Source organism: Muscardinus avellanarius (genome assembly GCF_963383645.1).
Source record: "Muscardinus avellanarius genome assembly, chromosome: 20".
NCBI lineage: Eukaryota > Metazoa > Chordata > Mammalia > Rodentia > Gliridae > Muscardinus > Muscardinus avellanarius.
In genome coordinates this window covers 3,205,725-3,230,947 of record NC_137806.1, presented here as the reverse complement: position 1 = coordinate 3,230,947, position 25,223 = coordinate 3,205,725, and the positions used below count along the sequence as shown (strand labels likewise).

The following is a 25,223-nucleotide window of genomic DNA, read 5'->3' as shown; positions in this document are numbered from 1 at the left end:
GAGGAGGAGGGGGAGGAGGGGGAGAAGGGGGAGGAGGAGGAGGAGGAGGAGGAGGGGGAGGAGGAGGAGGAGGAGGAGGGGGGAGGAGGGGGAGGAGGAGGAGGAGGAGGAGGAGGAGTGGGAGGAGGAGGAGGAGGAGGAGGGGGAGGAGGGGGAGGAGGAGGGGGAGGAGGGGGAGAAGGGGGAGGAGGAGGAGGAGGAGGAGGAGGAGGGGGAGGAGGAGGAGGAGGAGGAGGGGGAGGAGGGGGAGGAGGAGGAGGAGGAGGAGGAGGAGGAGGGGTAGGAGGGGGAGGAGGGGGAGGAGGGGGAGGAGGGGGAGGAGGGGGAGGAGGAGGAGGGGGAGGAGGGGGAGGAGGGGGAGGAGGAGGAGGAGGGGGAAAGAAAGGGAGGAGGAGACAGGAAAAGGAGACAAGGAAGGGGAGGAGGAGGAGGAGGAGGAGGGGGAGGAGGGGGAGGAGGGGGAGGAGGAGGAGGAGGAGGAGGGGAGGGGGAGGGGGAGGAGGAGGAGGAGGGGAGGAGGAGGCGGAGAAAAGAGAGGGGGAGGAAAGAAAGGGAGGAGGAGACAGGAAAAGGAGACAAGGAAGGGGAGGAGGAGGAGGAGTAGGAGGGGGAGGAGGGGGAGGAGGGGGAGGAGGAGGAGGAGGAGGGGGAGGAGGGGGAGGAGGGGGAGGAGGAGGAGGAGGAGGAGGAGGAGGGGGAGGAGGAGGAGGAGGAGGAGGGGGAGGAGGAGGAGGAGGAGGAGGGGGGAGGAGGAGGAGGAGGAGGAGGAGGGGGAGGAGGAGGCGGGAGAAAAGAGAGGGGGAGGAAAGAAAGGGAGGAGGAGACAGGAAAAGGAGACAAGGAAGGGGAGGAGGAGGAGGAGGAGGAGGGGGAGGAGGGGGAGAAGGGGGAGGAGGAGGAGGAGGAGGAGGAGGAGGGGGAGGAGGAGGAGGAGGAGGAGGGGGAGGAGGGGGAGGAGGAGGAGGAGGAGGAGGAGGAGGAGTGGGAGGAGGAGGAGGAGGAGGAGGGGGAGGAGGGGGAGGAGGAGGAGGAGGAGGAGGAGGGGGAGGAGGAGGAGGGGGAGGAGGGGGAGGAGGGGGAGGGGGAGGAGGAGGAGGAGTGTGAGGAGGGGGAGGAGGGGGAGGAGGAGGAGGAGGAGGAGGAGGAGGAGGGGGAGGAGGAGGAGGAGGAGGAGGGGGAAGGGGAGGAGGAGGAGGAGGAGGAGGGGGAGGAGGGGGAGGAGGAGGAGGAGGAGGAGGGGGAGGAGGAGGAGGGGGAGGAGGGGGAGGAGGGGGAGGGGGAGGAGGAGGAGGAGTGTGAGGAGGGGGAGGAGGGGGAGGAGGAGGAGGAGGAGGAGGAGGAGGAGGAGGGAGGAGGAGGAGGAGGAGGAGGCGTAGAGGGGGGCCCAGGGACAGACCCAGTCCCAGCCTGCGCCTGCCTGTGTAATGCCCCTCCTCCAGCCATGTCCTGCCTCCGTTCCTGGCTGCACTGCCTAAAGCATGAGCTTTTGGAGACATTTTATATTTAAACCATGACATCTTGCAAAATGGGCCATGATAAATTGACAATATTCTCTCTGTACCACATTCTAATTAGTGGCAGTTTCCTCAAGGAGAAAAACTGTTACCATTCTCTTATCTTTGAAAAAATGTCCTCTATATTGAAATATTCTTTTTTTTTTCATTACTATGGATCGAACTGAGGGGAATTCTGCTTCTTAGCTACATCCCTAGCCCTATTTTTTTATTTTACGGGGTCTCGCTAAGTTGTTGATGGGCTCACTAAGTAGCTGAGGCTGGCTGTGACCCTACGATCCTCCTGGCTCAACCTCCAAAGTTGATTACAATCAATTGGGATTACAATCTCATACCACCACCGCCGCCACCGCCACCGCCACCGCCACCACCACCGCCACACGTGGCTGGAATATTCTTTAAAATGTTTTTAAGTAATAAATTACAATAATGCCACAACTCACTGGATTATCATAATTAACCCACACAACATGAATTAGAACACTTTTGTTAAAGCTGGATGTAGAAGGCTCATAAGGAGGAAAACCAGACTAATCCTGCATCCTTAAGAGACAATTATATGCTATATTTCAAGACTAACAATTAGTAGAAGTGCTGAGTTCTTTATTAATTTGAAAAGACTGATACAAAGTCTTATACTAAAATAAAACAAAAATTCAATTCACCTCCTGTAGGCATTACAGGTGAAAGCCTCCCTGGCTATATGGAATTTTTAGAAATGCTTTAATTCCTTTAGAACTTTGAAATATCACTCTGTAGAAATTTTTAAACCTTCTGAAATAAGATCCTGACCTCACTTAGCTAACAGGATTCTAAAATCTTTAGATTCATATGTTTTTAAGAAAAAATCCAGTTCTTTTCACTAACGTTTTCTCTGCATCACTCACTTCCCAAGCTTAGATAGTTTAATTTCTATAAGTAGAATGACTGTGCTATGAGTAGATTCAAGTTTGTAAAATTTGTTACATCTACGGAAGAAAGGCGTCTTTTGACCTTGATTGATTTTGGTTGATAACATATTCCCTATTGTTCATGAATTATTGGCCAGTATTTCTGACTTTATACATTTTCAAAAATTTTGAAATATAATATATATAGTAATTTCCTTCTGTTCCTTTTTGATTTGCTACACGGGAATGCAGTTGGTTCAAAGGAAAAGACTGGTCCGTGCCAGCCATGCCCAGGGAAGTGCACTAGAGGAAGAAGGTTGAAACAGACACAGCAGTTGTTCATGCTTACCACCATCTCCCATTTCTTCTTCAATGACTATGTTGTACCACTATTTTGTAAGTAAATTTTTTTTTCTGTGTATAGAGGTATGCCTATTCTGTGTATCCTTTGAATGAATGGACTCTCATGATATTTACCCCCAGATTTTGCAAGTAGACCTAAGCAAACATACAACACTAACATAACATATTTTTTGAAACAGGCACCAAAGGGGTAGCACCACAAGGTTAAGAAAGTGCACCGCCTGCTTAAGTGCGCATGCTGACACTTATCCCATTCACTAGCTTAGCTGAGATTTTTTTTTTTTTTTTTTTTTGTTCAGTACTGGGGATTGAACTCAAGGACCTACTACCTCTGAGGTACACTCCCAGCCCTTTTTAGTTTTTGTTTTGAAACAGGGTCTCACTAGGTTGTTGAGGGTCTCTGTTAAATTGCTGAGACTGGTCTTGAATCTGAGATCCTCCCATCTCAGCTGCCCAAGCACTGGGATTTCAGGTTTTCACCCTATTCATCTAGCTTAGTTCTTCTTATATAATTTGGTCGAATCTGACAAAGCCATTGAATAGTAATAGCCTTCATGGGCCGTTAAGATTCTCAGGAAAAAGCCGCACGTGGTGGCGCACACTTGTAATCCTAGCACTTGGGAGGCTGAGACAGGAGGATCGCTCGGGTTCGAAGCCAGCCTCAGCTACTGAGTGAGGCCCTCGGCAACTCAGTGAGACCATGTTTCCAAATAAAATATAAAAAAATAGGTCTGGGAATATAACCCAGAGGTAGAAGCCTCTGGGTTCCACCCCCAGTACTACCACCAAAAAAAAAAAAAAAAAAAAAAAAAAGATTCTCAGGAAAAGAAATTTCTGGCCTCAATTATCTGCATAATAAAGTCTAACTACATGATGATTTTGGTTTTTTATTAGACCAGGCACTCTGTGGGGTATTATGGGAGATGCTACAATTTAAGACTTGCATTTCCTGTCTTTACAGGCGCTTATGTTCCCTTATTTTTTTTTTCTGCTTTTTTATGCCCTCGACTCCTGACAACAACACTTCAGATCATACAAAATAAACTGTAATGAAAAGTTCCACTCTTGTGTTTGGTCCTGTTCGCTACCATTTTTCCAGTGACAAATTGACAAATATTGTTGCGGGTTTGTCACATACCTTTCCAGAGGGATTCTTTGTCTATAAAAACACATACAAATGAATGTACTTTTAAAGTAATTTTGTGTAAGGGGAGATTAGCATCACCCCTCGTTATACTACGCCACTTGCTTGGACCCTCCTAGGCTATTTTTAATTTGCACTCTCTCCGTAGATGATCTCATTCAGCCCCATGAATTTAAATTCTATCTACATGATAATGCCTCTCCAATCTTAACCTTTCTGGAGTTTTCTCTTTTCGTATCCCTTCCCATGCACCATTTCTCCTTGAGATCTGATGGACGGCACAGGCTGTGCCCAGTCAGACGCGCTGTTTCTCCTTGCTCTTGTACCATTTCACTTATCTCAGAAGTGAGCGTCACCATCCACAAAGTTGCTAAACCCCAAATTTAAAGGGGTCCTTGATGTTCTCCGCCTTTCTTGACTCCTAGCCTTTTAGTATATAACTTTTCTCTTTCCAAAATCTAGCTTGCATTCATGAATCTCGTATCATCCCCATAGCTATCACCTATGTCCAAGCCCTCCTGTAGACACTTTGACTTGTACACTTTCTTTCTACTGTTCTCCTCCTTATTGTTCTGACCTGCCTGTCACAAACAAACAGACCTATTCTCCTTGAACTGGCTACTTTCAAATATCAGTCTTAAAAACACCATCATTTCCCCTGTTTAAGGTGTAAAATCCAAAGCTTCCCATTTGAGAATAAAGCCCTTCCCCACCTTCCATCTCCTGGGCACATGTCTGCCTCTGTGACCTCACGTGGTAGCACATGCCCAGCTCACAATCCTTCAGACTCGCCAGGCGTCTCTCTTGTTCTCACCAGATCAAGCTGGAGTCGACCACAGGACCTGCACTTGCCATCCCATTTGAAATGTCCTTGGCTTTCATGTTGGTGGAGCTGGCTCCCTGCCATTCTGATCTCAGTCTCACCACCACTTCCTCCCAGAAGTCTTTTCCTGGCTGTCCAGCCTGTAGGAGCTACCAGCTCTTCCACATTCAGCAGGTCAGTAATCACCATCTGATTCTCTGAATGATTAATTCACTTGTTTTCTGGCTTATCAAGCTGAACTACAAGCCCCAGGAAAGCTGAGGCTTTGATGAACGCTTGCTCACTGTTCTAACCGCCTCAGTATTGGGTCACCGCCTGCTTGTGTAGAAGCATTTGATAAACACGAGTATTTATGAGATGAAATGTGTATTCACTTAAAAAATTAAGTTTTGGATGATGAAGGCTGATCACACTAAGAACTCTTCGAAAGGGCAAGGTTGCTTAAAAATGATACCAAGAAAACCTTTTTATTCTTATTAATCATATTTCTGCTAACACTGTCCTGATTTTCTGTTTCCATAGTTCTCATAACTATTTCTATTTGCAAAATTTTATTTGCTCAAAAATCTACATAAGGATGTAAACTCTATGAGGAAAGTGGTTTGTCTTTTTTCACTATGGAATCCACTATCTTGTTTGTTTGTTTGATATTTCGGTACTGGGGGTCAAGTCTGGGGGCATTCTACAGTTCCATATTATTTGCTTTTATTTTGAAACATATTTTCACTAAGTTGCTGAGGGTATTGCTAAGTTGCTGAGGTTGGCCTTGAATCTGGATCCTCCCGTTTTAGCCTCCCAAATACTGAGATGTGTGCCTCAGTACCTGGCTGAATCTTGAATATCCACTTGAACAGAGGCACTCACTATTTTTTGCCGAATGAGTAAAGACTTAAGAGAGATCTGAAAATGATTGATTCAAGCCCTCTCAATTTGCAGTGAGGAAATAAACACGGGTTTGCCTAGAAAAAAATGGGCTGAGTAAAGTTAAGTGCTTTCAATTACCGTTCTTATATGTCCTATAACTTAAATCCTGTCGGACCTAGTGCAAACCATTACTAACATTTTGCCTTAGTTTTTGCTCCCTGAAAATGGGAACTAAAGGAAAGAAACAAAAAAAAAAACAATTAAAATTATCTTATCTTTTTAGAGCAAGCCTGAATAAAGAGTTCAGTAATTACCAGCAACTGGATTATCCTTCAGGAATAAAGGAGCGCACAAGAGAAACTAAATGGGGTAGGATGGGCAATTTTTGTGCTGCTTAGCTTCTTGTTTAATTTTTTCGTAAAAGCTCTAAAAAAGTCTGGGGAAATAATGCTGGGCAGCAAAGCAACGTTTTGAAGCTCACAGGTCTAAGAAGAAATTAATAAAATGCAAGGGGGGAAAGTAAACTGAACAAAAGTGCAATGAGCCATAGTTAAACCAATTAATTAAACAGATTTTGATATGTATATAACTGGGCTGCTGAGGAATTAAAAATAAATTCAAGATTTAAATCCGTGTTTTGGCATTGCACAAAGCACCAAAGAGCAAGATGAAAAAAAAAAACAAAAAAACTTGCACATTGTTAGTAATGTTCTATGGTGAATTCCCTCTGCAATCCTACGAGATCCTTTCTTTTCTCTATTGATTGCAAAGAGACTATGCTTTTATAATGCACAGAAGTCTTAGGCATATTGTAAATCTCCTCTATGTTTTTCTCATGTCTGTTTCAAAATCATGTATCTCTCTTGCTGATATGAAAAGATTGACTGTTTTCAGTAATATGGCCACCATTTTCCAGGAGACAATGAAGATTCGCTTATTTAATGCCCCGGCAACTCGGCAGGTATGAAGTAAACACTGTGTGCTCACAAGACTAAAAGCTGGAGTCGGAGAGTTGGAAATTCGATTCCAAATGATGAACTGAGAGGTTTGAAACCTGTACAAACAACTCCCCTCAACCAGTTTCTTCTGCTGCCGAAAGATTTTTAAGTGCAACATTTGGGATGTACACATGAATTTTCTACTCAGACACTAAAAAATAAATAATATAATTTGCAGGGAAGTGGATGGAACTAGAAAACATTATGCTAAGTGAGATTAGTCATTCACAAAATATGAAGAGTCATGTTTTCTGTCATTATGTGGAAACTAAGGAGAAACTGAACTAGAAAAGAGAATCCAGGCAAAGGAGGAGAAAGCCCAGTGGAGGGATGGAAGGGCAAGAGATGGGGAAGGAAGTGGGTGGGGGGATGGAGATTTGATGAAGGAAACACTTCGGTAAACACGATGCACACCCACTGCCGATCTCAACACTGGCGCGGGGAGGTGGGAGCCAGGGGCGCCTCCTGCGTGCTGTGAGCCTGTCCGTCTCTAGCACTCTGAACTTCATCATGATGAATGATTATAATGCACCAATAAAAACCCCTTGGCTCAATATTTGGCTGAGATACCTCTCAATAAAGTGGAAGTGTTAACAGTAGAAGCTGACTCCAACCTGTGGTTATGTTGCAACTGCCGACATTGATTGCTTGAAAGTTTAAACATATATTTTCATTCAACAAAATATATTTAAATGACAGTTATGGGTAGGTAGGTGGATAGGTAGGTAGGGTTCTAGGTAAGTCTTCTAAGGCTTCCTTTTTTTATAACATTATTTCACTTAAGAATTATCCAGATTGCATTCTTGCTGGGATGGCCATTAAGTGTTGTTTTCCTGGACTTCCTTGGTTTTAGGCACTGGAAGTTGTTCCTGAGCCTGGGAAATGCTTCAGTCTCAGAAAAACCTAATCATGATACTTTCGTTTGGAACTTGAACATGATTTATTCATTCTCTCACTTTTCTGCATTACCCTGTATATTCTTAAGCTATATATAAGAGCAAATTGTATATTGTCTTTGCCTTTAACAAACCCAGAACCTGGCTAAGGAGTCAGAAAAGTGACTCATCACTTCCAAGGAAGAAAGAAACTGCAATTGACCAGATGTGCAGAAGTAGAAATTCTAATACATTATCGGTGGGGTTACCACTTCAGAAAACAGTATGGGAGATCTTCAGAAGAATGGATCACCTACCATATGATCCAGCAATACCGTTTCTTGGCAACTACCCGAAAGAATGAAAACCAAACTACCAAAATAATGCATGAGTATCTATGTTCATAGCTACACAATTCACCATTGCCAAACTATGGAACCAGCCAAGATGTCCTTCAACAGATGAGTGGATTACAAAACTAAGGGATGTGTACACAATGGAACTTTTCCCACAAGGGAAACAAAATTATGGAATTTACAGAAAAATGGAATTTACAGAAAAATGTCACAAAAAATAAGAAATGGAATATTTCCCTAATATGTGAAATCTAGGGAGAACTGGGTAACAGAAGGAACTCTAGATGAAGAAGGAGATCTTACAGAGGAGCAATTAAGGTGACCTGAGGGTATGGGAGGGGGTAAGAGGGAAGCTCTTTAAAGCACATGATGCACTTAAACAAATGCATCAAAATTAATCACTAAACCAAGTATGGGAAGGAGGGAGGGAGAGGGAATGGGATGGGAACTGGGTAAGGGTTAATTGGGTGATGTGTGCATGTATATCTCCATAAGTTTTTTTTTTATCCCATTAAGATGTACGACTACAATGCACCAATAAAAATTTATTAAAAAAAAAATAGGGTCTGGCTAGGTTCTTGAGAGCCTTGCTGTTTGCCGAGGCTGTCCTCAAACCTAGATATTCCTGTCTTAGCTTCCCAAGTATAAGGATTACATGCTAAAATTCTGTCTCTTTAGCTTTCCTTTGGTTATATCTAAACAGATTTTGAAAAACTTGTTATGCATGTAATCTTTATGGAATTATAGTCAAATAGGAATATAAACAATCATGAACCTTTGATTTTATAGCAGTTCTCCCCACTCTGGATAGATAACTAAGTTAAAAATCTACTTTGAAAGATGCTAACTGCCTGCTGGCTCTTTCATTATTCAAAATTCATTTCCCAAAGGAAATTTCTGGAACATCATGTTCAATTGAAAACAAAACTGAAGTTATCATAAATAAGACTGTTCTGGCGACAAGACTGAAGTGGTTGTCCCAAAGTTAGGGAGTTAAAAGCTTGCTTGTTATCAGAGCTTTGGCATTCTATTTTTATCCTTCAATAACTTTCAAAGTATTCCCAAACATGCCTTTAGTAGCAATGCTGTAGCAAAGGGATAATAAGAGACTGCTTCTACTCTGTGGCAGCAACATGTACCGACAGCAGGCTATTCAGTTTTCCATCTGGGAGAAAGAAGCCAATTTCTCATAGACTCTCAAGGTGAGAAGGACTGATTTCCATAAAGATTTTAACCCAATGGGGGGTGAGGACCAACTGATATCATTCACTGCTCTGTTTCAAGCGCCTGGCACACAAATGATACACAGAATGGTTGAACAAATGACAAAATACATTGACAAGGCTTCATCTTTTCTTTCCAACAGGATGCAAGTATCTCAGGCCTGTTCAAGACTTCCCCAGGTCCACCGAGGCTACGCTCTTTTCTTCTGAAACTAAGCAGGCATTCATGGAGTTTCTTTCTCCTCTGCATCAGCTCAATTTGCCTAATTTTCTGCAAGGGTTTGGTGGAACCATGTCTATTGATTACAGCAGGAGAACAGCTGTCTACTCTCCTGCAGATCATCTCTCCCACCGCAGCCAGTCTCGAGGGACCAAACAATCCTTCTGAACATTTATGAAAATCAGTAAACTTTTTTTTTTTTTTTTTTTTGGTGGTACTGGGGTTCCTGGAAGCCCTTCTATCTCCGGGCTACACTCCCAGACCTATTTTATATTTTTATTTGGAAACAGGGTCTCCTAAGCCAGCGCACGCGGCTGGCTTCGAACCTGTGCGATCCTCCTGTCTCAGCCTCCCAAACGCAGGGATTACAAGTGTGCGCCACCACGCCCGGCTGTAAACTTTTTAAAAAACCATTTATAGTTGCATTGTAGTCATACATCTTAATGGAGTACAAGATGATGGAGGCATACATGCATACATCACCCAAGTAGCCCTTACCCAGTTCCTGCCCCATTCGCTCTCCCTCGCTCCTTCTCATGTTTGGCTTAGTGATTGACATTGATATGCCTGTTAAAATGCATCATGTACATTAGAGAATTTCCCTCTTCCCCCTCCCATCCCCTGAGGTCACCTTATTGGCTCATCTACAGTATCTCCTTCTTTGTGTAGAGTTCCTCCTAAGACCCGTTTTCTCCTTAGCTTTTGCATATTAAGGAGAACATCCGATTTCTTATTTTTTGTGACTGATTAATCTCACTTAGCATTAATGTTCTTCGGTCCCATCCACTTCCCTGTAAATGATATAACTGTGTTTTTCTTTATGGCTGAGTAAAATTCCATTGTGTACGTATCCCACAGTTTTGTAATCCATGCATCTGTTGATGGGCATCTTGGCTGGTTCCATAGTTTGGCTATGGTGAATTGTGCAGCTATGAAGATTGATACCATTTCTGGGTATCTATCCGAAAGAATGGAAACCAAACTACAAAATAATGCATGACGATCTATGTTCATAGTGTGCAATTCACCATTGCCAAACTATGGAACCAGCCAAGAATTGAATTGAAACAAGTCTCTAAATTTTTTAAAGAAACTAAAAAATATATTATCAATTTAGTATATATAATACTAAAATATATTATCAACATATATATATATAAATATATTGTAAATATATAAATAAATATAAAAAATATATTATCAATTTAGTATATATAATGTTACCATATTATAACACTTAGAACATTATATCATTGATTCTTACCTTTGAAGTTTATTACACCAACTGCAGTTGAAACCAATCTGAGAGGATACACAGGGTCCACAGCTATTAAACTGGAGACATGCTGAAATGGGGGAGAAGAGATGTATCACAACTAATTGACAGCATGTTGGAGAAATAAATACTGCTTGGCCAAAATAAAAATCACCCTCCATCCCTAAACACACTCAGAATGAAAATGCCCACTCATGCCAAACACAATCATAACATTAATACAGCAATTATAACAAGGATTTTTTAATAATTGAATCCGTGTTTCATATTTTCTACCCAACAATGTCTGTTCATATATTAACTTACTAGGTAATGGGGTCATCTCCACAGCTGAAATATTGGTGATTTTTGACATTTGTAGCTCTACTCGGTGGTATTCATAAATTGTTCTTCTTCGAACATCTAATAAAAACAAAAATTGAAAGGAAATTGACTATATATTTCCTAGCTTACAACAGTATTTTAATACTGGATGGAAAATTACATATTTCACATTTACACAGCTTTAAAATGACGACTCTATGACATGATTGATTGATTACAAAGTCTTGAAAATCATATGTCCATGTACTCCAACGTATTCTTATAAAAAAATTGAAAAGGTTCATTAAAATCTTTTAAGTCTCACTTAGCTAGCAGGCCTCCCACTCATTGTGAAAAATGTGTGAAAGCAATACAGTAGAAATGCATACTAGTTAGATAAATAACCATCATTGGGGCTAACGATTTCAGTATAAATTTAATTCCTTCCATGACAAGATTAGAAGTTTTCTTAAGTTCTATTTTATTGTAATTATAGTGAATTTTGATCTGTGGAGAGTAGATTATTCACTAAAATCACAATAAAATGAAACTTCTAAAATCTTCTTCTAATCTTGTCATGGAAGGAATTAAATTTATACCGAAGTCATTAGACCCAGTGATGGTCTTCTCTAAGTTTTCCACTATCTACAGCTATAGATAATGAGTTGCTTTTTGGCAAATGTAATCAGGAGATAGAAGATGCCTATATATCCAAGAAGTTGCAGAGAATGAAAAAACATTTATTTATAACTAACAAATATCTCTACATTATTCATATTTTTTAACACATTTAAGTATATACCATGAAACTTGAAGGGTAAAACAAAGCCTTTCAGGTTGAGAGTTATACCAGGGTTACTCACTAAAACTATCTGTGGGCTTATCACTTTGGAAAACACTTCTAAAGCCCTAATCAAATTAATTTATTTTTATTATGACTGAAAAAGACAAATTATTCAAAGGATATACTTCATCAAAAATTAAACAAAAGCCAGGCGTGGTGGTGCACGCTCATAATCCCCAAGCTTGGGAGGCAGAGACAGGAGGATCGCGTAGGTTTGAAGCCAGCTGAGCCATGCTGGCTTGAGACCCTGTTTCCAAATAAAAATATAAAAAAATAGGTGTGGAAGTGTAGCCCGGAGGTAGAAGGGCTTCCAGGAACCTCAGTACCACACACACACACACAAAAAAAAAAAAAAAAAAAAAAAAAATTAAAATGCTGGTTTCACAGTATAAGGTTATCTGAGGCATGTGAATCCTGCTATCACTTTTGGACTTAAAAATAAAATGATTGTTTATCTACATTTGTCTAACTCGGATGGAATTTTACTGTATTGCTTTCACATATATTTTTTCAATAATTTGTTTTTCAGAAGTAGACAAATGATATGGCCTTGCTAAACAATGATTAAGATGGTTCTTGAATCAATATGCTAAAATTTGTACACAGTATCCATTTTAGTTGGTTTTTTATATGTATTATCTTTATTTCTTTTTGTACTTTGAAAATATCATCTGGGAAATTGCTAGGAGTTAATTATTGAACAGATACATAAAGTAAAGAAAAAAAAAGAACTTTATTTCTACATTAATTCTATTACCAGCTCAAATAACTTCAACTCTTGGGTGGAGATGACTTAAAGACATCCAAAACTAATAAAAATGATTTTTGTTTGATGACCTGCCAATCAATGACAGCTTCCAAATGGCCATTTCTGTGGTATTTCAGAGACACCCCTCTTAAAAATATATCATTAGGAATTTATTCACTGGTTGTCCCTGCCAATACTAGAAGCTTTGATTTGATTCCAAAAATGCATTTAGCTCATGTGTGTTCTTCAAAAAAATAAGCCAAAATGATGTTAAGCCAAGAAATTCAGTCTTAGTGGGGGCTATGCTATTTCAATCTTGCAAAAACAGGATTAAGTATAATACTCATCTACTAGGGGCTTTTAAAAAATAAATTTGATTAGATTAACAGAAAACATCATTCAGTAATCAAAATCTTAAGGTAATGTGATTGAAAGCACAGACATTGAATTGCATGATGGGGAAAGTCAGGTTACCATCAGCAAGAGAGACAAAGTGATCACATGGAGACACCAAGAATCCTCTCCAATATTTAACAACACTAGTTGAAGTGCACACAGACTAATGAAAGCATTGTGGCTTAATCAGCCACGATCTCGTTTATTTGCCTGTTTTGAAAGTGAACACTCACAAGGAGACTTTATGAGGGATTTCCTAAATTGGCTTGCTCTCATATTTATATAAATGTTTTAACATGTTGCCTCAATTGTCAAATAATTTGCTAATATTTCTTTTTTTTGTGTTACTAATGCTGAATGACATCCCGAAATGGTAAAAACTCATTTCTTTTCTAGTTCAGATTGAGTTCAACTCGCTGCACCACTGACTCCTCTAGGTGAGCATCAGGATTTCACAACCATAAGGTTCATTCTTAGCATGAAGACTCAGGGGAAAAAGACGCTCGGGATACAGGGGACACTATTAAAGCAGTTACAAGCTTTCCACACAAAAATGCAATGCAATGACAGAATTATCTAGTTGAAGTTGTTCAATAAAACATTGACAAATAAAAAATGCATTAGCTTCAGCATCTTGTTTTAAATTCCCTCTGTAATTCTAACTGCATTAAATAATAATGTGATTAAGCATTAGATAAAGCAACATAAACTTAAGGTGACAATGAAGTGCTGATTGAAACCTCTTGGGCTTTCCTCTAAACAGCCCCTGACTTCATTCAATGTTTCAGAACCTTGCTAAACCTCAGTGTTCTGATTTCATATGTTATTTGAGCATGCCTAAAGGAAATCATAAGCAGGATCTGGAACAATCCTCACACTTCTCTTCCTTCTACATAGATGTTACCAATGGATTAAATGAGTTTCTGACTTTCTTCAGTAATCAGTCTGCCCCAAATGAAAGCAAACCCATGTACAGTGTGGGGTCACAGTGGCCTGGTGTGACTCCTGGGCAACTAACATCATAGTTTCATTTTCACAGGGCTGCCTGACTGGACATGGTGCCTTCCCAGGAAGACACTTCCTTGCTCCCAAGACTTATGGAAAGATGTAATATATATTTGCAGTGTCATTACATCTCATCATGTGTAATTAATTTTATTCTTATGACATAAAGAGATGAGGATTTCACAGAATAAACTTCAATGAAATAAAGTAAAAATTTTTATGTTAAAACAAGCGTTTTGAGGAGAATTTCCAGGAAAATGGCGATCGAGGGAAGCAGTACACCTCAGTTTTACTGACACTTTCTCTCTATCACTGTGAAAACAACTTCTTAACAAGAGAAAGAAACCAGCATAAAATTAAACAGAGCAACAAAAATTGCAAGGGGGTCAAACCAAAGCTAGAAGGCAGAACAGAGGACAGAAAAGTACCTCCAACTGCTGCACCTCCAGAGGCTGTGGCAGTACCATCTTGCCTAACCTTGCCAGGACTGCTGGCACTGTGGCCTCCAAAGTATTCCAGAAAAAAAGCCAAGGACTTAAAGTAAGTGGCTGCAGGTCATCAGAATTGTAAGTGGTTGGCTCCTTCTACCATGCTTCACAGAGATCCTACTGCCCAGACCTGGCTACAGGCTGTAGCAGCAGCAGCTGAGCTCATGCATCTTTCAGAGATCCAGAGCAGCACTCAGAAACACTGTAAATGAACCAGCCATCCTTGCAGGAGACTGCTCAAGACAGCCACAGGGACTTTTGCGGCAAGCGATAAACTTACAGGGTGTAAGACTTTGTGGTTCGCTCTGGTGAAAGTGGGTATGGAGTCTTCTGTCTGACACAGCAGAGGCATGGATTAACAGATAGCCCCAAATGCCAACTGGGCAAAGAGGCCTACAGTCTGAAGGGAACAGGGCCTAATAGGGCTATCAGGACCACCAAAATCACCAAATTGTGGTGATTGGGGAGAAGTCAGAGCAACCCAGTTCTATCTCTGGAGAACATCAACTCCTACACTGGGTCTGGTTCCAATGCTACCTTCCCCTTATGTAAGTAGGGAGAAACATAGATGCAGAGTCTGTGAAAAGCTTGGAGACCCCTAGATCCAGTCCCAGTGATAATGGCCACCTGTGTAGATGAAAAGAGTCTCAGAAACAAACCCTTTTTGAAAACTCAGAGACCCAGGCTTACAGCAGGAGAGGTGCCTGTGGTATTCAGTGCCTTTCCAGACAGCAAAAGATACCAGGCTAGGGTCTTAATCAATGATGGAGACCAAAGAACGGGGCTACAAAATGACATCATTATTTTAGGATAAAGAGAAAATGGAAGTGCTTGGAACATGCTCAAGAATCCATTACAGAATATGAACCTTAAATGGCTGAAAGAATCCACATAGACCCAGGGAGAGTGCAGAGAGAAAGTCTGTTCAGTTTTCAGACATTTGCAGGGTTGTTTTTTCTGTTGTTGGTTTGGTTTGGTTTGGTGTTGTGTGTGTGTGTGTGTGTGTGTGTGTGTGTGTGTGTGTGTGCTAGTTTCCTCTCTTCCCCACCCTTTTTGCAAGCTTCTTTCCTTTTTCATATTTAATCTCCTCTTTGTCCCTTTTTTCTTTTCTTTATCTTGTATTAAACCTACTTATTTTGACTATACTAACTATACTATACCAGTTACTAGAATCCTCCTGCATATTCAGTATCTCTAATTTCTACTATATATTGCCTTACTACACTCAGATTCTCCTTCTACTTAATGCTATCTGCTACTTTAAGTTATTATTACATTTACATCACTTTCTTTTTCACTCAACCTTCACCATTGAATATAGTACAACTTGCCATTGTATATACCAGCTGACAACTACAGAGTGAGAGATAGCTATTAAAAGAAACAAAGATAAAAACTTAAGAAACCTGAAATCATGAGAAGGAGAAATAGCAAGAAAGCATTGAATTCCCACAACCCTACAATAATAGAACCCAACAATACAGAATTGCAGAAATTGCTAGAAAGACAAATCAGAACCTTAATAGTAGAAATAGTACAAGATTTCTGAAAAGAATTTACAGAGAGCATAAAAGAACTAAAAAACAAATAAACAAAAAATATGACACCCTGAACAAGAATCAGAAAGAAGCTCTAAAGAAAGTGAAGACATCAATACAGACTATAAACATTAGAATAGACCACATGGAAAATAGAATCTCACTTTTAGAAGAGGACCACTCCAAAAATAAATGTGCAGTGTTTAATTTAGAAAAATGAAACAATTCTACAGTATGAATTGGACACTGAATAGGTACGGACCCATTTTAAAAGATCTAACCTAAGAATAATAGGTATAGAAGAAATAAAAGAAGGTGAAAGCAAAGGAATCAACAATCTTTTTAAAAGAAGTACTATTAGAAAATTGTTTAAACATTTAAAAAGAGGTACAGAAAACATATAGAACCCCCTTTAAACAAGATCAGAGAAAAGGTTCACCATATAAAATAATAGCCAAACTAACTAATGTAGAGGCCAAGAAAAAAATCTTAAAGGCAATAAAAGCAATAAACCAAGTGACATTCAGAGACAAATCAATTAGATCACTCCAAACTTTCCAAACCAATTCATGAAAGACAGAGGGCCTGAAGAAACATATTCCAAACTCTGAAAGAAAAGACCTTATAGCCAAAAAATTTCTACCAACCAAAACATCTCTTAAATTCAACAGGGAAATAAAAATTTTCCATGGTAAACAGAAGCTGAAAGAATTAATGTCTTCCAATCCAGCACTAAAGCAAATACTAAAATAAGTTAATTACAAAGAAGAAATAAGTAATAAACACCAGAATAGAAGAAACAAGAATTTTCATCAAACAAACAGCTAAGCAAAGAACAAACCTACCTCAAATAGAAGTTAAGACTCAAAATGTTAGGAATTAAAAGTCACCTCTCAATAATCATGTTGAACATAAATGGCCTCAATTCCCCCAATTAAATGGATTAAAAACCTGAATTCATCTATATGCTGCCTGTACAAAACACACTTTACAAGTAAAGATAGTCACAAACTAAAAGTGAAGGACTGAAGCATAGTAATCCATGCTAATGGAACTTGAAGACAAGCGGGAGTAGCAACTATGGTATCAGACAAATTAGATTTCAAACACAAACTTATCAGAAGAGACAAAACAGATTTTTTTTTTTTTTTTTTTTACTGGTAAAAAGAACAATATAGGAAAAGAAAATAATGATAATCAACATTTATGTCCCAAACATAGGTGCAGCCACTTTCATAAAATAAACTCTTTGTGACATTCAATCACAAATAGATCCCAATACAATAATACTGAGAGACTTCAACATTCTTATCATAACACTAGACTGGTCATCTGGACAAAAGGTCAGTAAATATGCCTCAGATCTAGAGAACACCATAAAACAAATGGCTCTATTTATTAGACACATACAGAATATTCCATCCAATTACGGTAGAGTTCACATTTTTCTCAATTGCTCACAGACCTTCTTCAAAACAGACCACATTCTCTGGGCCACAAAGTAAGCACTAGAAAATTTAAAAAATGTAACATACTCCCTTGTGTATTTTTGGACCACAAGGGAATGAAACTAGAAATCAAACATAAGAAAACCCAGATTAACCACATAAACGTGTGGAGCTGAACACCACACTGCTGAACAAGGAAAGGGTCATAGAAGTAAGTGATGAAATTTAAAAAAATTTTAGAAACAAACAAAAATAGAAACACAACATATCAAAACCTCTGGGACACCTTCGAGGCAGTATTAAGAGGGAAATTTATAGCGCTGAATGTTCACATAAGAACAGAAAATCTCCAAATAAATAATCTAGTGACACACTTCAAAAGTCTTGAAAAACAGGAACAGTCTAACCCCACAAACAGTAAAAGACAGAAAATTATTAAAACCGGAGCAGAATTCAATGAAATAAAGAATTAACAATACATACAATGAAAAAAATAGCTGGTTTATGGAAAAAAAATAAACAAGATAGCTAAACTACTAGTCAACCTAAACAAAAGAAAGAGATAATCAATCCAAATTACTAAAGTAAGAAATGAGAAAGAAGATATAACCACCAACAGCATTGAAATCCAGAGGATTATCAGAAACTATTTTTGAAAAACTATACTTCAACAAAATGTAAAATCTAGAAGAAATTGACAAACTGATAGACACATATAAAATTCTTAAACTGAGTCAAGAAAATATAGAAAATTTAAACCAACCAATAGCAATCAAAGAGATTGAAGCAGGAATAAAGAGCCTATCATGAAACAGAAGCCCAGGACCAGATGGTTTCCCAGGTGAATTTTATAAAATCTTTATAAAGGAGATAATCCCAATACTTTTCAAACTATTCATGAAATATAAAGAAATTGGACCCTCCCAAATATATATTCTATAAAGTGAACACCACATTAATGCTCAAACCAAATAAATATAGCTCAAAAAAAAGAAAACTATTGGCCTATATTTTAGATGAACTTAGATGCAAAACTTCTAAGCAAAATACTAGAAATGTGCATTCAAAACAACATCTAAAAAATCATACACCATGACCAAGTAGGGTTCATCTCGGGGATGTAAGCCTGTTTCAACATTAAAAAAAAAAATTCATGTAATTCATCACATCAACAGAACCAAAGACAAAAATTATATGATCATTTCAATAGATGCTGAAAAAGCATTTGACAAAATCCAACACTCATTTATGCTAAAAGTACTGTGGAGAATTGGAATAGAAGGAACATACCTCAACATCATGAATGCAATATAAAATAGGCCCACAGCCAACATCATATTAAATAGGGAAAAACTGAAAGAGTCCCATTAAAAACAGGAACAAGACGAGGATATCCATACTATCATTTCATTTTAAGAGTGCTTGAGATTCTATCCAGAGAAATAAAGCAAAAGAAGGAAATGAAAAAGGCACAAATATAAAAAGAAAAACTGCAAATTCAGGAAAGTGTCTGGATACAAAATAAATCTAAAGAAATCAACAGCTTTCCTGTATGCCAACCATAAATCCACTGAAAAAGAAATCCAGGACACACTTCCACTCATAATATCTTACAAAAAAATAAAATACTTAGGAATAAACCTAACCAAGGAGGTAAAAGAACTCTACAAGGAAAATTATAAAACATTGAAAAAAATAAATTGAAGAAGATCTTAGGAGATGGAAACGCTTCCATGCTCTTGGGTAATCAATGTAAATATCATCAGATTGGCCATCCTTTTCAAAGTGATCTACAGATTCAATGCAGTGCCCATTAAATTACCAAGGATATTCCTGACAGAAATAGAAATTCAGTACTTAAATTCAATTAGATCAACAAAAAGCCCAGAATAGCCAAAGTAGTTCTCATCAACAAAAACCATGCAGGAGGCATTGCAATACCTGACTACAAACTATATTAAAAAGCCATAGTAATAAAAACAGCATAGTATTGGCAAGAAGACAAACACATAGACCAATGGAGTAGAACAGGAGACCCAAATAAATCCATATACTTACAGTCAATTGATTTTTGACAAAGGGGCCGAAAACATACACTGGAAAAAAGATAACCTCTTCAACAAATGGTGTGGTAAAACTAGCTAACAATATGTAGAAAAACGGGAATAAATCCCACTTTCTTACCCTGCACAAGAGTCAATTCAAAGTGTATTAAATAGACACTTCACAAAAGAAGAAATTCAAATGGCCAATAAATGTATGAACAAAATGTTTAACAATTTTTTTTTACAGAGAGCTGTAAATCAAAACTACCTGGAGATTTTACCTAACTCCAATTAGAATGGCAATCCTCCAAAACACAATAACAGATACTGGCAAGAGTGGGAAGAGTAGGGACTCTAGTACATTGCTGTTGGCCTTGCATATTAGTGCAACCACTTTGGAAAACAGTATGGAGGATCCTCAGAAGAATGGGAATGAACCTACCATCTGATCCAGCAATACCTCTTCTGGGTATGTACCCCAAAGAATTGAAACCAAACTACCAAAATAATGCATGTGTATCGATGTTCATAGCCTCACAATTCACAATTGCCAAACTATGGAACCAGCCAAGATGTCCATCAACAGATGAATGGATTAAGCAACTGTGGGATATGTACATAACAGAATTGTACTCAGCCATAAAGAACAGACTTAATGTCATTTACAGGGAAATAGATGGAACTGAAGAATTATGCTAAGTGACAGTAGTCAGTCACAGATTCCTAATATGTGGAAGCTAGGTAGAAAAAGGGTCATAGGAGACACTTTACCAGAAAGAAGTCAAATCACTAGGCAAAACATGAGAAGAGGAGAGTAAGGGCTGAATGAGTGTTATGTGTAGGATGTCTCTACCATCTTGTACCTCATTACGATGTAATAAAAATAAATGAATACATAAATAAATAAATAGAATAAAAAGTGTTTTCACACACATGCACACACACAAATTTAGTGCTAAATTACTCTAATCTTTGATGCTCGTGTAAGGGGAAAACCCTTTTATATTAACAAATACTTCCTATAGCAAAATTTAACTAGAAAAACTAGCATAGCCAGGTTTGTAAAGGTAGGCAACTAGTACCATTTAAAAATAGAAATATTTTCTGAATAGGAGAAAATTGTAAAGTCAAAACAGACATACTCATTATGTAATAGGGAAAAGTAAGAAATGATTAAGGTAAAGGAAAAGTAAATTAAAAACCAAATATGAAGAAGAAACAGAAACTCTAATATCAAGGTTGTAATTTAAAATAAGAAGGCAGATAAAAAGTATATAGAAAAATATGTTATTTTTGAGAACTGTCTTGACTTTCCTGTGACTCCATATTAAAGCAATTACAGAGTAGAGTTTTAAAAGATGAGCTTTTTTATTTACTGTTTTGAACAAAATAAATCACATTAATTTGGGTTTCTTTCTTACACCAATTAATGTTGTCCTAATAAATATTCAATAAGTATGCATTAAATAAGTGAATGTTTAAATACCCTGACTTTTAAACAATGTGTTAAAGTTTTTTTGCAACTTTTATAATTTTATATTAGAAATGAAATAATTCAAGCTTTATTAAATAAATTGAAAGATACACTATAAGTTGGTAAGAATTTGCTTTCTCTCAGAGTGTGTTATGAGAGAAAATGTCAATAAAAAATAAAGAAGGATATTTAATTTAAAAAATAGGTTAGCCACAATTTCTTGAGGAAATATTTCTTATTCATAGAAACCCTAGAAAAATCCCCAAATATGTTAAAATTAATTAATCAGTTATTTCTTATGTCAAGAAAATTTTGATTTTTTTTACTTCTTGGGATCAAATCAGGCTTACCCACGTAGGATATATTAGTAATGTATCAATTAAAACCATAAAATATCACCTTTCAAAATGCTTTTCTTCTGTGTGTGCATGTGGTACTGGGAATTGAACCCACGAACATTATACCTCTGAGCTTATTATATCCTTAGCCCTATTTTATTTTTAATTTTAAAATAGACTGTCATCGCCGGGCGTGGTGGCGCACGCTTGTAATCCTCGCGCTTGGGAGGCGGAGACAGGAGGATCACGCAGGTTCGAAGCCAGCCGCGCGCTGGTTTAGGAGACCCTGTTTCTAAATAAAAATATAAAAATAGGTCTGGGAGTGTAGCCCAGAGGTAGAAGGGCTTCCAGGAACCCCAGTACCACCAAAAAATAAAAATAAAAATAAATAAAATAAAATAGACTGTCACTACATTGTTGAGGTCTTCACCAAGCTTCTGAGGCTGGCCTCAAACCTGAGATCCTAGTTCCCAAGAACTAGGATTACAGGTGTGTGCCACCATGTCAGGTCTCAAAAATGCTTTTAATAAAAAGTCATTTTTCAAAAATCGTCATGATTTCTATTTATTTCTCTTTGGGTTGAGCCTTTCACGAACAAGTGGATATTTAAGAACCTAAACATCTGTTGAAATGTGCTATAAAGCAAAGCAATTTTACTTTCTGCAGAATGAATCATTTTTTTAAGGGTTTTCAATTTTGAGTAGGGGAAAAGCAAAATGATACAACTTGTATAAGATGATCTGGCCTTAAGTGAATGAAGAGGCTGACCAGCTTGGAAATAACAAATGAGGTTCAATTATTCTGAAAGAGCCTGGAGTGGGTTCTAAAAATATTATGAAAAAAAGCACTTAAACATGTTTGTTTTCCATAGTTTTGAGCCCATTTTTGTATTTTTAATGAACACGTTGTAATTGTACATTGTTGTGAGGTTGAAGTGATACACACATGCACGCAGCTCTCGGTGTATTTTCTTGCTCACCCCGCTGCACTTCCCACTCCTCCCTCTGCATGCATGGTAGTGAGATTGGTACTTAACACTATTATGTCTTTCCTCAGTCTTCCTTTTACCCCTCCTCTTTCCCTTCTTATCTTTTATAATGGTCCCTCGCTCCTCATCCAACTAAAGTCCTAAAGTCCTATCTTCTCTCTAGCTTAAACATATGAGAGGAGACACACACTCCCTAACTTTCCAAGACGGGTCGATCTCAACATGATATTCTCTAAGTCCACCATTTGCCTGCAAGGAAAATAACTTTTTCTTTGTTATGGCAGAGTACAATTCCATTATGTGTATATACCACATTTTCCACATTTCTTTAGTCAAACATTTGTTGATGAACACCTAAGTTGGTTCCACAATTTGGCTATTGTGAATTGTGCTTCTGTGAGCATACAAATGTATATATCATGATAGTATTCTGAATTTAATTCTCTTGAAAACATATCATTTTATTATAGTTCCAAAGCAATTATAATGAAATGTGTCCTATTGCTAAATCAAAATTGCAAATTGTTTTTATGGGAAAAATCAGTAATAATGGCTATATTTTTAAATGTATTATATAATCATATCAAAGGCCTTATAACATCAAAGAATAAAATTGAATGTCTATGTGGTTGTCATTCTTGACAGTCATCACTTTTTTAAAATGTGTGTATATGTCCTACTGTTTCCTCTGCCCAGTATGGTGGCCACCAATCCCATGTGGCTTTTTAATTTAAAAAGAAACAATTAATTTCAATTAAAAATTTAATTTCCTTAAGCTCACTAGTCACTGTGCAGGTGCATAGTAGACATCTGCAGCTACTGAGGTCACAATGGAAAGTTCAGATTCAGAACACTTAAAATAACACAGAAAGTTCTACTAGCATTCAACATTTAGAAATTCACTTTTTAGTTTTTGATACTGGAATCTGAAGCTAAGATTATCCTACCTCTGAGCTATACCCTCAGCCCTATTACTGTTTATTCTGAAACAGGGGCTTGCTAATTTACCAAAGCCCAGGGTCTTTCTAATTTGCTGAGGCTGGCCTCATACTTGCATTTCTCCTACCTCAACCTCCCAAGTATTAGGATTATAGGCATGCCCCACCACAGCCAGTTTCATGTTCACTTTTTGAGAACCAGATACTTGTAAAAATTCAAAAATGAGGATGTTCAGCAGTGTTTTACTGATGATTCATATGAGAAGCAACATATATGACCTACCACTGAAAAAAAAGTTTACACACACACGCACACACACACACACACACACACACACACACACATTACAAAATAAAGGAATTTGTTTAGTCATTAATGACCACATTTTAGTAAAGTATTTAACAGGGTAGTAAAGAAAGTGTTGGTCCTTCTAAGGGGAAAACAGATTGCAAAGATATTTACAGGACCATGCCATTTTCTTTGTATTTGGTGAACCCATGTGATAAAGAAGAGATGGGACGCATACGTATGAGAAGACTGGTTATTAATACTCTGTGGTAGGTCTTCAGATAACTAAATTGTCTTTTTCAAGTTTTCTTCTACAAATTGTTCTGAATTAAAGTACACTATGCTTCAATTGCAATGAATATATTCTGACACTCATACTTTTAAATGAGTAACTGGAGTCACTGCCTTAGATCCCTTCTGAGCAGGTGCAGCTGCAGTGATCGGAACAGCTACGCTTCTTTTTGTTCCTAAATTTTATTTTATTTTGTGTGTTACTGGGGATTGAACCCAAGGGCTTCTGCCTCTGAGCTAACCCCTTTTTACTTTGAATCAGGGTCTCAGTAAACTGCAGAGGGCTTCGCCAAGTGCTGAGGCTGACCGCGAACCATGCCATCCTTCTGTCTCAGCCTCCAAGAGCGCACCGTGGTGCCTGTCTGTGTTCCGAAAGTTTCACAAATACGTTTCATGAAAAACAGAAAATGACTTAGAGGCATAAGGCTGCGCATGTGAACGGACACCTACAAGTCTAAGGAGGAAATGGCAAGGGACACACAATGTTATGGGAACAATGTGAGTGACAGAGCGGCATTAAGTGTTTCTAGTGGAAATCCCCTGTGGGCCCACTCTGCTGGGCACCGAGCTGTTGGTGACAGCTGATTGGATGCCACTGTCTTTAACCAGATGATGATGATGATGATGATGATGTCCATGATGAAAACATTTTTTTGGAAGTAGAAGGATATTGTTTACTGTGCAGGCTCTACACACATCACAGTTTAGGTAATAATACACTCATTTTACAAACAAAGTTGTAAAAATAAACATATATGTATAATCTCATGACCAATATTCACACACAATATCACTTATGCTTACTGTACTTTTTTTTTTTTTTTTTTTGCGGGTGTGGGGATGGAACCCAGGGACATTAGACCTCCGAGCTACACCCCCTGCCTTATTTTTTATTCTTTATTTTGAAACAGGGTCTCACTGAGTTGCAGAGGGCCTCACTAAGTAGCTGAGGCTGGCCGCGAACCGCGATCCTCCGGTCTCAGCCTCCCGAATGCCGGGATTACAAGCGTGCGCCCCCACGCCCGGCTCTTACTGTACTTTTAAACTATTTTCATCCTTCATTTTATTTCCCTTAATAAGGTGTAATTTTAACAAAGACTTTTCTTTCTTCCTTTCCTTTGTTTCGTATTTATTCCTTTTATTGGTAGGCTATGCATCATAGAGGTTCAGAGTGACATAAACATATATGCGTGCAGCATTGCTTTGCATCCCTCCCTCCCTCCCTTGTAACCTCAAAACTATTTGTCAGTTTTCTTACTAACAATGCTTGAATTCCCTTTCATATCTAAACTATAAGATCTAGTCTTTTCTGAAAAAAAAAAAAGCTTCCTTAATTACTCTTGAAAGTTAACTGAAATACTTTGCTATTTGGAAGCCTTTAATAACTAAGAAAAACTTGGTTGTGGTTGAGTTTATGATGAATGGGAGGAGAGAAATCTTAACAATAAGCTACTTGAATTACTTTACAGTGTTTTGAAAGCTTTACCAAACCTTCACTGAATCTGAAAAGAATCTTATAGCAATGGTGAGCCCACTGGAAAAAA

At 38.5% G+C, this 25,223-nt stretch overlaps 1 protein-coding gene across 1 annotated transcript in view; it reads right to left on the bottom strand.

Annotated features, from left to right (window-relative positions):
- PLXDC2 (plexin domain containing 2) overlaps nucleotides 1-25,223 on the bottom strand; it is a gene marked incomplete at both ends in the record, with an annotated part of 432,850 nt that overhangs the window by 75,351 nt on the left and 332,276 nt on the right. The window contains 2 exons of the mRNA XM_080716877.1: nucleotides 10,535-10,616; nucleotides 10,853-10,948. Of these exons, the coding sequence (XP_080573003.1) occupies nucleotides 10,535-10,616; nucleotides 10,853-10,948 (178 nt within the window). The remainder of the gene's footprint in view (nucleotides 1-10,534; nucleotides 10,617-10,852; nucleotides 10,949-25,223) is intronic.